General features: G+C 31.3%; 1 protein-coding gene across 1 annotated transcript; it reads right to left on the bottom strand.

Annotated features, from left to right (window-relative positions):
- Positions 1–6894: 6894 nt before the first annotated feature.
- Positions 6895–11221, bottom strand: LOC112527669 (squamosa promoter-binding-like protein 12). The gene is made up of 5 exons (XM_025138435.1): positions 11090–11221; positions 8979–9642; positions 8683–8819; positions 7852–8103; positions 6895–7218 (listed from the first exon to the last, which is right to left on the bottom strand). Exons 1-5 carry the CDS (start codon positions 11109–11111, stop codon positions 7010–7012), a joined length of 1284 nt encoding a protein of 427 aa, XP_024994203.1. The 5' UTR covers positions 11112–11221; the 3' UTR covers positions 6895–7009.
- Positions 11222–13616: the final 2395 nt, after the last annotated feature.

The raw sequence follows: 13616 nt of genomic DNA, 5'->3' as shown, positions 1-13616 counted from the left end.
GCTGTTTTTTTTATTATCTTTTTCTTTTTTCTTTTTTTTTTTGGGGTTTGTTTTGACGAAGAGAAAAACACGAAACACAAATGGTTTCTGGTTTTGAAGATTCAAGTATTGAGTGGTGATGTTGGTATTGATGTTGACGGTGGTGGTGTGCCACATGGCATTCATATATTGGTTGGAAATGTCAAGCTTCATTGACCAATATACCCCTAGCACAAATATTCCATATAATAATAAATGATACTTTTTATAATAAATAAAATAAAACTAATATTAATGAATTGCTTTGAAAATTGGTTTATGTCAAAAAATATATATATATAATTTTGAAAATACAATATTAATATAAAAATAATTTTTAGTTATTGATTGAATTTTTAAAAAAGGAAAAACAATTTAATAATCCTAAATTAATATTACCAACCAGTAATTAATGGAATAGTTGAGAGTCAAAACTCGTTTTACATATTATTCCAAGTTGATTAGGGAATTTATGTATTTATTATTATATTATATTTTTACATTTTATTATATATATATATATATATAGAGGGAGAGAGAGAGAGAGATAAACTTTATTTTGAGAAATGTTAAATATTTGAAAAGTAAGAAGTGATCCTAGTTTCATATGGTCAAGATCGAATTTGATTGGTCAATAATTATGGCTATGCGAAAAATAAAGAGAGTAGTTTCATGACTTTTTTACAAATAGACAGCAAACGAGTTCATATATGAACATATGTGATTACTAAGTAACTGATTCGCATATGAACACTTGTGATTCACATATGACTAATTAACTAATTTATATATGAATTTATGGGTTCATATATAAATCAGTTAAATAGTTGATGTATAAACATATGTGTATCACAAGTGTTGTGGTTCCTAAACTCATAATTGAATAAAGAAAAATAAAAGTTATAAATCATATAATAAATACTTTTTATATTTTTTAATGTTCAAAAGTCATATATTATGGTAACCATGGAATATAATTGCTTTTTTTTATAAAAGTTTGTTACGTATTATTCTTGTTTTTTTATAAAAAGTTTGTAACCGATAATAATCAGTTCAATTTTAAAGCTCACATTGTTAACGTGAGTCTCAAATTAACCTCTTTATGTTACTCATTGTTGTGTATTATTATTATTTTTAATCTGGATATCCAACCCGTTATGCGAGTTGACTAATCTCAGGGCGACCACCTGCTTTGCTGATAGCCCGGAGTCACCACATTTGAACTTCCGTGATCACAAGGGGATTTTTATTCCTCCTTAGATTTGAATTTGAGACCCCCTGCTACTTTTGATTTTTAGAATCAAGCTCAAACCAATCAGATATCACCCTTATGGTTCATTATTGTATATTATTAAGTTAACATCATATAGCTTTTTTTTTTTACCAACAGTTATATTTACAGGATTATATATATATAATTAAATATAAAAAAACACTTATTTTATATTATTTATTGCATCTTTACATCTAATTTTCGTTTTGTATTTAAATAAATATAATGGTATGCGACTTTATATACCAAAGTAAACAATATAGGGAAAAGCTAACTTTCCTATTTTAAATTATTAAATTTTTGCATTATTTTTTTAAATGAAAAACTATTAAATCTCATTTTAAATGACTAAATCCGTTAACAATTTTTTTAATAAAAAAACCATTTTATAAAGCATTTGATAAAAACTCTTAAAAACCATTTTTATGCATGAAATATTGTATATTGATACATATTACTTAAAATTCAAGACTACAAGTAAATTATGCATAAATACAATTTATTAAATCTCCATGTTTGAATTCATGTAACTAACTGCGAATAAACATAATCAAATAAAGGATAAACATCTCATTTTAAAATATAAAAAATCTAAAAGTATAATTAGAATAATTATCGAGTTCTAATAAAATAATTAATTATTATCTTTATAGGAAAATCATATTATTAAACCAAATATAAATTACTTCGTTATTGAACGTAAATTAAATTATAATTAAAAATTACACAAAAAATGATGAATTTTAACTAGTTAATATGATACTAATATCGATATATTTTTGTCAAAATTTTATGATATATTCAAATTTATATTTTATTCAAAAATAAAAATATTATCGTTTTTTCTTAATCACATAAGACCATGTTATAATATCGATTGAGATAAAGAATAAAATGAAATATTAAAATCAAGACGTATCTCGCTGCATTGCGCGAGTATCCTTCTAGTTTCAAATAATGTGCGTTCTTTCACAAATTCAATATTTATAAAATATTAAATTTAAACTTAGAAGTAAACACCATCTTTTCAAGAATCAGTTACTATACGAATTAATTTTAAGCCAATAATAAAATTAATTGTATCCTAAATTAGTGGAATTGATTGAATAAGAGGACACATGTGAATCAATGGGTATAATTGAACTGTTAATGTAAATTGTGTCTAGATATTTTAAATGAGTCTAATTGAATCACTAATGTAAATTGTATATATATTCAAATGAGTATAATTGAACCATTAATGTAAATTGTGTCTAGATTAAAGATGATCAAAGGTTCAAATACATTCTCACATTTTTCATATTAACTCTCTTTCTCATACGATCGTTCGCCTACATATAACTCCAACAGTTACTATATTTTAGAGATTATAACATTAATTATATTATTAAAATATTCAATAAATTTAATAAAATATTATTTATCTCTCTTAAACATTTAATTTCAATTCCTCTTAATGGTGCAGAAGATTAAATATATGTTTTTCTCTTTTACTTCAAATTTGAAGATTTTCATATGATCTCTCATCTTTTTTGCTATTTTAGCATACCCGATACAACAAAAAAATATATTTTAAAATCATTAAAATCTTTATTTTAACATAGTTGTTGAAGATGTTTTTACTTCTTCCTTCTAAAATATGTATCAACAATGAAAAATCTATACATTTTTAAACATATGTAATTATTACAGTTTTAAATAAGTAGATACCAATTTCATTCTTAGAGGTTGTTTGTTTACCTCTTAACAGTTCCATTAAAAGACAACCTATGTATCATCGAGAGATGAATCTTGTTTAGCAAAAAAAAAAAATATACCTCTTAATGGTTCTAAAACCCTCCGAATGGTTTTGTATCATGAGTCTTCCTTAACCATTAAGCGTCCTAATTTTATTGTAAACAATTACTAAACAATTATATTTCATTTTTCACTATATCATGAGAGCCTCTTAATCATTCTAACCACTTAATCATTCAACACCAAATCATTCAGCAACTTCCAAACAGCCCCTTAGATTTATTTCATTTTTATAGTTTATAATTAATTGTTATTTTTATTCCAATCTTTATAATATATAATTTTCATTATTTTACTTCTTTTATTTAAAGATAGAAATTAATTAACGACTGAAATAACAATAAATTAAAAACCATAATTTCTTACACAAAATTACAATTATTAACAAGCGCTTTAGAAACGAAAATCATAATTTACTTAAAAATAAAATTTTCATATATTGGGGAAGGATAGAATACTTTAATCTAAAACATCATTATCATGAGGCTTCACTCCCTAAAACGTGTACCTCCGTGAATGAATCTTGTTGGTAGGATTAAATCAATGTGGGCCATTGATTTAACCTTTGACATCCACCCATTTGAGAGTCTACACTAGTTACGACAAATGCCTTCCCATCTTATCCTACCCTTTCGTCTTTTTCTCGCTTCTCACAAAATGATACAAATATACCATTATCGGGTGACAATTAAAACCCGACAAATTTAAATTTGTTTGGTCATTTTAGAAACATTTTATTTATCAACAAACTTCAAATTCTAAAATACGTTTCTAACGATTAAACCAACGAAATCCAATATATCTGATTTAACTGAGTGTTGTTATATGTACTGGTATATAAATCATAATCAAATATTGAAAATTCAAAAAGAAACTTTTGATATATTAACATGTGTGGTTGCATTTAGTGTACCCTAGTGGAATTTGTGGATGAAATGTATATTGGTATGTATTTGTTTTAAATAGTTAGTCTAATTGGATGTTGTTATAAATTTTTTGCTAAAAACGCTTGCGGAAAGGCTAAAGAAGGTTATTGGGAGCTTAGTTGGGGAGGTTTAAAACGCCTTTTTGGAAGGGAAGATTTATTCTTGACGGCGTGTTAATTGCAGATGCCATGATGACCTTCGCAAAAAAGGAAGCAAAAAATTTGGCGATTTTCAAAGTAGACTTTGAGAAGGCTTTCGACTGTATTGGGACATCATGATTCTCATGGGTTTTGGTGGGAAATGGATTCGTTTGATTCAGGCTTGCTTAAAATCAACGATTGTTTCTATCCTTGTCAATGGCTCTATGAATTTAGAGCTTAAAATGCAAAGGGGGTGTACATAAGGGATCCCTTATCTCCCTTCTTATTTCTTATCTTGTCATTTAATTACCTTGTGTTGGTCCCAAATGGGATGACAAGAAACATAAATAATTGTAGAAGAGGGGGGTTGAATACAATTACACAGACTTTTTTCAACCTTTTCAATTCTTATTGATGCATATCAAGAACTAACACACATAAATACAATATAGATTGTTGCGGAAAAAGGAAAGGATAACCTAACCTAAATAATCTTACAAAGATACTAATAACTACTAAGTATTGATAGGATATAATAACAGATCAGTAGGTCGTCACCAAATCAATAGGTGACCCAACACCTTGGCTTACTGATTGGAGAAAACATGAGAAAGATCAGTAGGTGACCCAACACCTTGTGTATGCATCATAATAGTTTATAATTGCATTTTTCGTTGTGTTTAGTCATTTTCATATACTTTTTTATTTATTTATAGTTAAACTAGTTTAATAGTCGATAGCGTATATTGCTTTTGTATTTGTATGGTTTTCTCGTGTTTTGACATGTACTTTGTGTTGAAACGTGAACATGGATGAGATGAGCCTTGGAGCATTTAATCAACCTTCATGTGATGGAGCAATTCAAGAAATATGACAAAGTTGGACCAAAATTTAAATAATAAAAATCAGCAAAGAAAGTTTCAAAAGAAAAGAAATCAAAAAGTGTGGATGTTGAAAGAGAAGTAAAGATGAAGGGGTTGATTTGAAAATTTCAATTAATAAATATAAACTTTTCTTTAGGTTTAAGATCTCATGTTTCTTACTCCCCACGGCCGGTGGGCCGTTTCTCCTTTGTTTTATTAGTTTTATTACCAAATGGTAACCCTTACCAAGTTACATTACTTCACCGACGACTAAGAATCTTATCCGAAAGTGAGGGCGACGATTCTTACTATGGTAAGTGCTTAATGGGTAAATTGTTGCATACAATGTCGTTTTAATGGACTAAAATCATACCCGATAAGTAAATGATAATGTTAAATTTTACCGGTAAGCACTTACTGGGTAAGTGTTCGGTAAACGGCCCCTTACTTTCATGTTCCTTAGGGTAGCTTTTGTTTGTTGGTTTGAATTAGACCAATTAATTTTAAAATGGACATTATATTTTAACCGACGAAACTTGTTATGTAGTTAATTGATTATTGTATTGTTTGTTTAGTTAAAATCCAGACGAATGTTTGATTCTCGACTTAGACCGAATTGGTTGATGACTACGGTCTTAACATAAAAATAGTTAACGATGTAAGCCGAGAAAATATTTGTTTTATCAAAATTCTTCTTTTCAATGTATGTATCCTACGAAAGTCGGTGCAAATACCGTTTCAGAAAAGCTTTTCCACCTCGATAGAGGGTTAAAGTATTTTACATAACGAATACCCATCATCTCTATAATTTGAGACCAATATTACCAGATCTTTGTAAGTTTTCTTTTTTTAGGTCTCATCATTATTTTTTAGTATATTTTAGAGGGTGTTTGGAATTACTTATTTGAAACAACTTATGCTTTTCTACAAAAACATTTATTAACTTATTATAAGTTATAAGGGTTTAACTTTTTCAAAAACTCCTTATTACCGATTTGGCACCGATATAAGTTATTTATCCAAACACTCAAAAGTGTTTGTTACCGGCGCCACACCAGAATAAGTCAATAAGTTGTTTTTACAAGCAATCCCAATCACCTCTCTAGAGTTGATTTCCCGTAGCTAGGCCATAGTCTAGAACGACTCCATGTTTAGTCCATCGTGTCCTCGTGATTAGTGGCGTTTCAAGACCTTTAGGGATGTGTCGTGGGTTAGGATTATCGAAGCATTTTTGGGGAGGGGGAATTGGGAACGATGGTTTCTCAAGCTTGCTTGTTATTAGAAGAGGTGGCTCGATGGGAGCATGGGGAGGTATCTTGAAAGTGGGTCACGACTTGGGAGAATCTTGGGGTGCCTTGCTCGGATTCTTTCGGAAAGCAGATGGGAAATGGACGAAACACTTTTTTTTAGGCTTTGCAAGACTCCGAGATTATTTAGGCCTTGTTTGTTTTTTTTAATGAAAAAACCTCTTATTAGCTTCTTATATCTGATTCGTTAAGAGGTAAAACTGTTCAGATTGTTTGGTATTTTTTACATGCCTTTTCTCTTATATTTGCATTTAAATTACTTGAAAAATTAACCATGTAAAAAATAATTATTTATAAGATCTCACTTTGGTTGGGAGGAGAACAAATGTTGCATTCTAATACGTGTTTTAAAACCGTGGATCCAGGTGTGAATAAAGTTGTCTTATAAAGGACAATATCAGGTATGGTTAGCCTACGATGTTACATTATTGTCGTTGATGTGTATGAGGAGAAAATTTGTAAGGGAGGTGCATTTAGCAAATATATAGGTGTAAATTTAACATAAAAACACTAAATATGGAATAAGACTAGAAATATTATAAATAAAAGGGAGGGGAGGGGGCGGGGGGGTTTCAGTCATGTTTTGGAACCTCCATTTGGACACAGAATGGATATATAATTGGAATAACAATAATCTAATTAACTAAACAACATACCTGCGTAGCTGGCTTTATTGAAAAGTATCTCACAAGGGCTTCAAGATTTCATCCATCGGATTCCCGTATTGAATTCCATTCCATGGTTTGAGAATGCTATGAGATTCTTGATCAACCTGCTGCCAGTACTCGAATGGTAAACCCATATTTGTTGTATGCATGAAATCTGGTTCACATGATGAACCCCACCAATTGTTTGACAGAAGAGAGAGAGCACGACCAACATCAACTGATTCTACTGCATATTATCACAAACAAACCCATTCAATATATAATTCATTTTTATCCCATCCATTCTAATTAAATCCAACTGCTATCCAATCTGGAGAGTGGAGACTTCAGCTATCCTATGTGCTATAAACAATACCATAAAACAAGGAAACAGAAAAGGTATATATATATATATATAGTGTTGTATACTTGAGGGGCTACTTCTGTCATCTCTTGTATAGTTAAGATAAGTATAAATATCTTTTCTGTTTCCTTGTATTCTATCATCATCACCATCAATGGCTTCCTGAATCCATTGTTTATAACATGGTATTATAGTCAACGTCTACCACTCTAGTGATTCGACACTTTACGACAATTTGTGCTCATCTAGCCCCCTCTCGACACTCTGGGCGTTGGTGGTGGCTTGTTAGAGTCCCACATCGGCTATTATTTCCCATCTATATATGTTGAAACCTCCTCAAAGGCCCTTTTGGAGAGTAATGTAATGAGGTTCCACATATTCTATCACTATAGTTGATAGCTCTTAGTTTCTGTACAAATAAATATGTTGGATTGCAGCATATTGACACCATCATTAATTTCTTGTAAGGAGAGTTTTTTCAAACTGGTCTGTATATGGAAAGCAGGGAAAACAAACCTTGATCAAAGACATTGGCCGTGGCGCCCTTGGATGGCATAATCCCATTTACAGCAAGACTAGGCATGTTGACAGCATTCGGGAACTGACCAACAGAATGAGTTAGCCCGTCATGCCCTCCAAGTTTTTCAGCTTTCACTGTCGCTACCAAAGGTTTCGAATTGCATGTGCTTTCCCAAATAGAACTACCACCAGGTTTAGTTTGAACCAGAGGAACATTGTTAAACACAAAACTCAATTGCTGTTGCCCATCTGCAAATGCAAAAGCATACGGACCACAATAAATGAAAGGGTACATCTTAAAGAACATATTACAGGTGAGGCGGCGATGAGGACCATAAATATATTGAGAACCTGGAAACCAACTATTTATGTATTATTCGTGATACGAAAATTGTTCATGATGAAAATGCATGATGTTCATGAGGAAAATACAGTATATTCATGATAGAAATGTAGGTTCATTTAGGGATATGACCTTAAATGAACTTTTAATTAAAGACCTCCTGGCCTATCAAAGAAAAATGGCTTTATACTCATGAGAAGGTGATGGATTTAATTAAAATCTCATTTAATGTATGATATCATGAATAATGAAAATGTATGCTCTTTATGATGGATAATATTTCATGAATATTTAGGGTTATTCATCATGAATAATACATGAAATAGTTGGTTCCAGGTTCTAAAAATATTTAGGCTTTGAGATTTAAGATGACATCGAAAATGTCTGCTAAAGTACATTCTCGGTATATATGACAATATTGAGATGTTAAACCCCCAAAAGCCGTTGACAAGAAATTGGCTCCAAGTATAAACTGAATTGACTACCATAAAATGATGAAGACGGGCTTGTGGAGTTAAACTGGATCGTTTCCTGCTGTGGCTTACGACGTCGTGCATTGTGATCGGAAAGCCGTCTGCGACAGCTCCGCTTCTTCCCATCAAACTCTGACAAACTGTGAAATCTGTATCATTCATTGAAAAGCAATTTATCAGTTGACAATGATCAATAAAGTGAAAAACCAGAGGCCATCGCAGATCAAGGGAAGACCCAAGAGGAACCAGCAAATATTTAGAAATTTCAAGTCTGTGACATGTAACTGCGAATTCCAAACAAAGCTTACCGGCTACATTGTTGGCAGAACCGACGATCAAGACCACCCACAACAACTTTTAAGGATTTTGAATGACTTTCACAAACTCTATGTTTACGATGGTATTCCTTGGCAGATGTGAGATCAAGGTTGCATCCTTCAACCTGACATCGTGGAATAGGCGTACTTTGGCAAGATAATTTAAGTTTTTTCACCGTGGATACAGAGGATGCAGGAATATTTGGGGAAGAACATGTTTTGGTATTTCCCCTGGCAAAACTGTTCTCAAAATATGTTCGTTTACCAAGCTTCAAACCGATGGACTGGTCGGAAGAGCAAACTGAAGCCTCCAATGATGGAGAAGTTCCATTTAGCTCACCTCCGGTAAACTCCTTACTGAAAGCATCAGGGAAACCTCCAGCTCCCTCAAATGGGAAATTTGACACTTTCATGCCGTCCTTGAACGAAGATTCAGTTGAAGCTGATATCGAGCTCTTCGCTGATGAATTGTTCCCAACATCAGAGGCAGAACCTCCGCTTCCACCAACAACCCCTGACAGATTAAAAGACACATCGATGTCTTCCCCCTCTTTGATTCCCCAATCTGGCGATTGTAGCTTCTTGGGACTTGCAACCCCTTTTGAACTGAAAAGATCGAGGTTTTCCCAGTCCCACTTTGTATTCCAGTCCATATCTGGAAAACGATTTTCTTCACACTTTAGAAATTGCAAGGAGTTTCTATTCGAGAAGCCATTACAAAATGTACACTTTTTCTCTCTATCTTGGAAGATATATAAAAGCTAACATCTTTATCAATGGACGGAAAGTATAAAGGGCCCAATTCCCCCACAATATAAAGTTATGCAAAGATATCAAAAGATATTCAGTTCAATAAGTCAAGTGAAAGTGCAAAAACAGTCATGTCCAAGCAACCATTTCACAGAAACAAGAAAACTCCAACCCTATAAAAGTTAAAGTTTGCTTGACTTTTTGCTTCCACCAATTTATTTCATCTCTCTCAGTACATGCATCCTAGATAACAAACACATAAATTTCCCACAGAGAATCAAAAGAAGGCGACCATATATATAGAATATAGAATAGATGGTAAATGTAGCCTCGCTTTCTACAAACACTATGGTGAAATACCTTATAAAAACTAACAGATTCTTCACAGGGCAGAGATCCAAATAGTTAGTATCACATAAACCCACTAAGTTAAACAGTAGATCCGTAAGACCTCAATAGTCTTGTGGGTTTGGTGAAAGCAAAATACGATGTTTGTCATACACTCTGAGAAGTTCACCCAATCACTAGTAGCAGCAATGAAGCATTAGTAGATTCCAATGTAGTCAATGAATGCTAAGCGGAACAGATCGGTCGGACTGATGGAAGAGTCTCTAATTTAGGGATCTAAAACTGGAGAACAAAAACTAACCAAATAACATTTAATGGCTCTCCCCCTTTCACGTAACAACGAAGAAGCTCATTTGGGAGGGAACTAATACTTAGCAACAAAATTACACTACACCAGAGAGATTATAATCTGAAAAACAACAACTGAACCATTAAAAAGTTACTTTTGCTTTTCCCCCAAAATCATCAACCCGTATTAAATTCAATGGAAATAATGGTCCCCCATCACAACTAGAAAGCCTTTAGGACCTAATAAACGTGAAAAAATGACATCGTTTGGCGTCGATGTGTATTATTGATTGCTCCCTTCATGATGTAGAAACGTCATTTTCCCGGTGAAGAAAGTGATGAAGAGAAAAAGGGAGGGGGGGAGGAAATCATACATTTACCAAAGCACAGCAAACCAATACCTCGAAATTCATTTCTAAAAAAATAAATGAAATGAAATGATTCACAGCTTCGAGTATTCATCAGATCAACGTTGAAGGCTTCGAAAACAAACACTTGCAAAATCGGAAACAACTTGCAGAAAATCAGACACCAAAAAGCTATGGTTTATGTAATCAAAAATCCAAAAAAATCACATCACAACTCGACTAAAACAGAAATCAGAAGTAAGAAATCAGGTTCATAGTACAGGTATTTTGATTTTTACAGAAAAATAAAAGAAAATGAAAAGATTTCTTGTTTAGGAAGTTGTATATAATAGAGTAATGAGAGCTTACCGATCACAGTAGTCTGCAACATTCCAGGAAAAATGAAGGAAAATCTGAAGATTTTTACTTTACCAAATGAAGAAAGTTAGAGAGAGAAAGAAAAGCATCAAGAGAGAGAAAGTGTGTTTGTGTGTGTAGCAATGAAATCCCCTTAACATATGAACTCGACAAGATAATAAAACGAATATGGTAATAAAAATTAATTTCTTTTTATTTTATTTCAATTTTTAAATTCACTACTTTGTGGAAATTAGTTAACAATTTATCTAAAGGGGAGTAAAAGTTAAATCTATTTGTGAGTATTAATTTTTTTTATCATACATCTAAAGTCTGATTTCACTTCTGATTTATAAGGAACAAGTCTAAAGTCTGAAGTCTGGCTCAGTAAGATTATTTATTTTTACAGCTGAAGTCTGAATCGATCAAATTAATGCAAAAATATAAAAGATAAATATTTTTTATAAAAGTATAAAGATAAATAGTTTTTGCTGACAAATATCTTTCATCCCCTAAAATATGAACCATTTAATAGAAGGCGGATTAAGATTAATAGGTATTAAGATATATGTTTACCACTTATCAAAGGATATTTAAGGTTTTTAAGCTCTTATTCTATAAATAAAATCAACGTTCTTAATACACAAACGTCTGAACGGATCAGACTTCAAAGATATTAAGAGATAATTTTGAAAAAAAAAAACAAGCAAACCCTTACTTTTACATTTCCAATGTATTATTTAACTTGATTTTAACGTAAAAATGTGCATATAAGATCAGACCTTATTTAATTTATAAGGTAATAATTAAGTCATTTTCAACTTATATGCTAACGAGTTAACACGTTATAATATAGGAATAAGTCATCTCTCGTCAACGTGCTAAAATATTTTTTGATGGGTCAAAAATAGGCCATGTTAACGACACTTTGAATCTTTGTTGAACCTTATTTTAACTCAAATAAAATTTTATTCTGATACATGGAGATGTTTATCCAAACTCTTATTCAGGAAACGTTTACCGGTAAGAGTCAACATTTTAACTTTACCCGGTAAGATTATAATTTATCAAAACGGCATCATATGCAACAATTTACATGGTAAGTACTTATCAGATAAGGCTCTCCATATTTATCATCGCTCATGCAAAGTAAGATTTCCGGCCCTTGTCATGTTCATTCAATAAGTTCTTATAGGATAAACATTTAGTAAAAAACCCTAAGTCTCTATTTTTTTTAACTGAAATTAATTAAAATAACCATTTTCACCACATGGTTTCACCTCTTAGCCATTTCTGTTTAGGAATTACTAAAATGTCACTCGGTCCGCAAATGGCAGGTCCGCACTTTGCGGAAAGGTCAAAGTGTAAAAAAAAAGTTTTTTGAATCAGGTCCTGATTGAATGTCAACACTAATGAGTTGCACTAAAATGCACTGGATGAATTCATTTTTAAAGCGCAATTCATGGATGAGCATAGAATGAAAAGTGATCAATAGTTCGCATCTCTTCTTATGTTTCTTACCATAACTTCCCTTTTCAAGAGGAAAACCACGAAAAAAACTGATGAAAAAGTATATGAATACGCATATTAAATTAACAAGAAAAATATGATTGTTTTTTTGTGTTTTTTATTTTGCTCGAATTTCTTTTATTTTTCGTATTTTTCCGAATAAAAAATGGGTGGGGGGATGATGTTTTTTAAATTAAGAAATATTGTTGTAACCGCTCATTTAATCACATTCATTAGATCATCTACTCTAAAGATTGATAATGTGTTTTCTAATTTTTCATTTATTAGCGTTTTCCCCTAAACCTCGATCTATCTATTTATCTATATATCTATCTATATATATATATATATATATATATATAGGCACACACACATGATATATATACATATAGGGATAGGTTCAAATAAAAAGCTGAATATTTTGCGAAAATGCGAGAAATTTCAATATCATATATGATTACACTCATAATACACAAACTTAATCATATATCATTAAACACACCCAAAAAAATGTAATCATATATGATATTAAAATTCCTGCAATTCTCACATAATGTTTAACTTATCAAATGATCATTCTCTTTCTTTATATACAGAAAACCTTATAATTTTACAATATATATATATATATATATAGAGAGAGAGAGAGAGAGAGGGGGGGGGGGGATAAAGGAGTTTAAAACCTTATAATTGTACAAACCTAAATCATAATCTTTAGTTTGTTTACTTTGAATTTTAGAGGTAGTTAAAGATGCAATTGAGAGTAAATTTATAAATTGATTTAATCCATGCTTGTTGATTGTCTACACATACAGTTGAGATCAGTTTATAGAGTTACATGGTTTATATATTTATTTATGATGTACATATTTATGAAAAAAGATTTTAATTTATTTATTATAATCAACGTTTTATATTAAAAAGCAACCGATATATTTATGAAACCATATATCCGTTAAACTAGATATATCATTGAGATTGGGGTTGCAATAGTGGTACAAATATGATAGGTAGTATAACAACCCCCCCC

Source organism: Cynara cardunculus (genome assembly GCF_001531365.2).
Source record: "Cynara cardunculus var. scolymus isolate 2C chromosome LG 15, CcrdV1, whole genome shotgun sequence".
Classification (NCBI taxonomy): Eukaryota; Viridiplantae; Streptophyta; class Magnoliopsida; order Asterales; family Asteraceae; genus Cynara; species Cynara cardunculus.
The sequence above is the reverse complement of the archived record's forward strand: the minus strand, read 5'-3'. Positions and strand labels throughout refer to the sequence as shown.

Bases quoted from the DNA above. Each gene is read 5' to 3' on its own strand.
- LOC112527669 (XM_025138435.1), bottom strand. From the start codon at position 11,111: ATGTTGCAGACTACTGTGATCG. The intron at 9,643-11,089 runs GTAAGCTCTCAT...ATCGTTTTCCAG, and splicing joins GTTGCAGACTACTGTGATCG to ATATGGACTGGAATACAAAG. The intron at 8,820-8,978 runs GTAAGCTTTGTT...TGAATGATACAG, and splicing joins TTCTGCCAACAATGTAGCCG to ATTTCACAGTTTGTCAGAGT.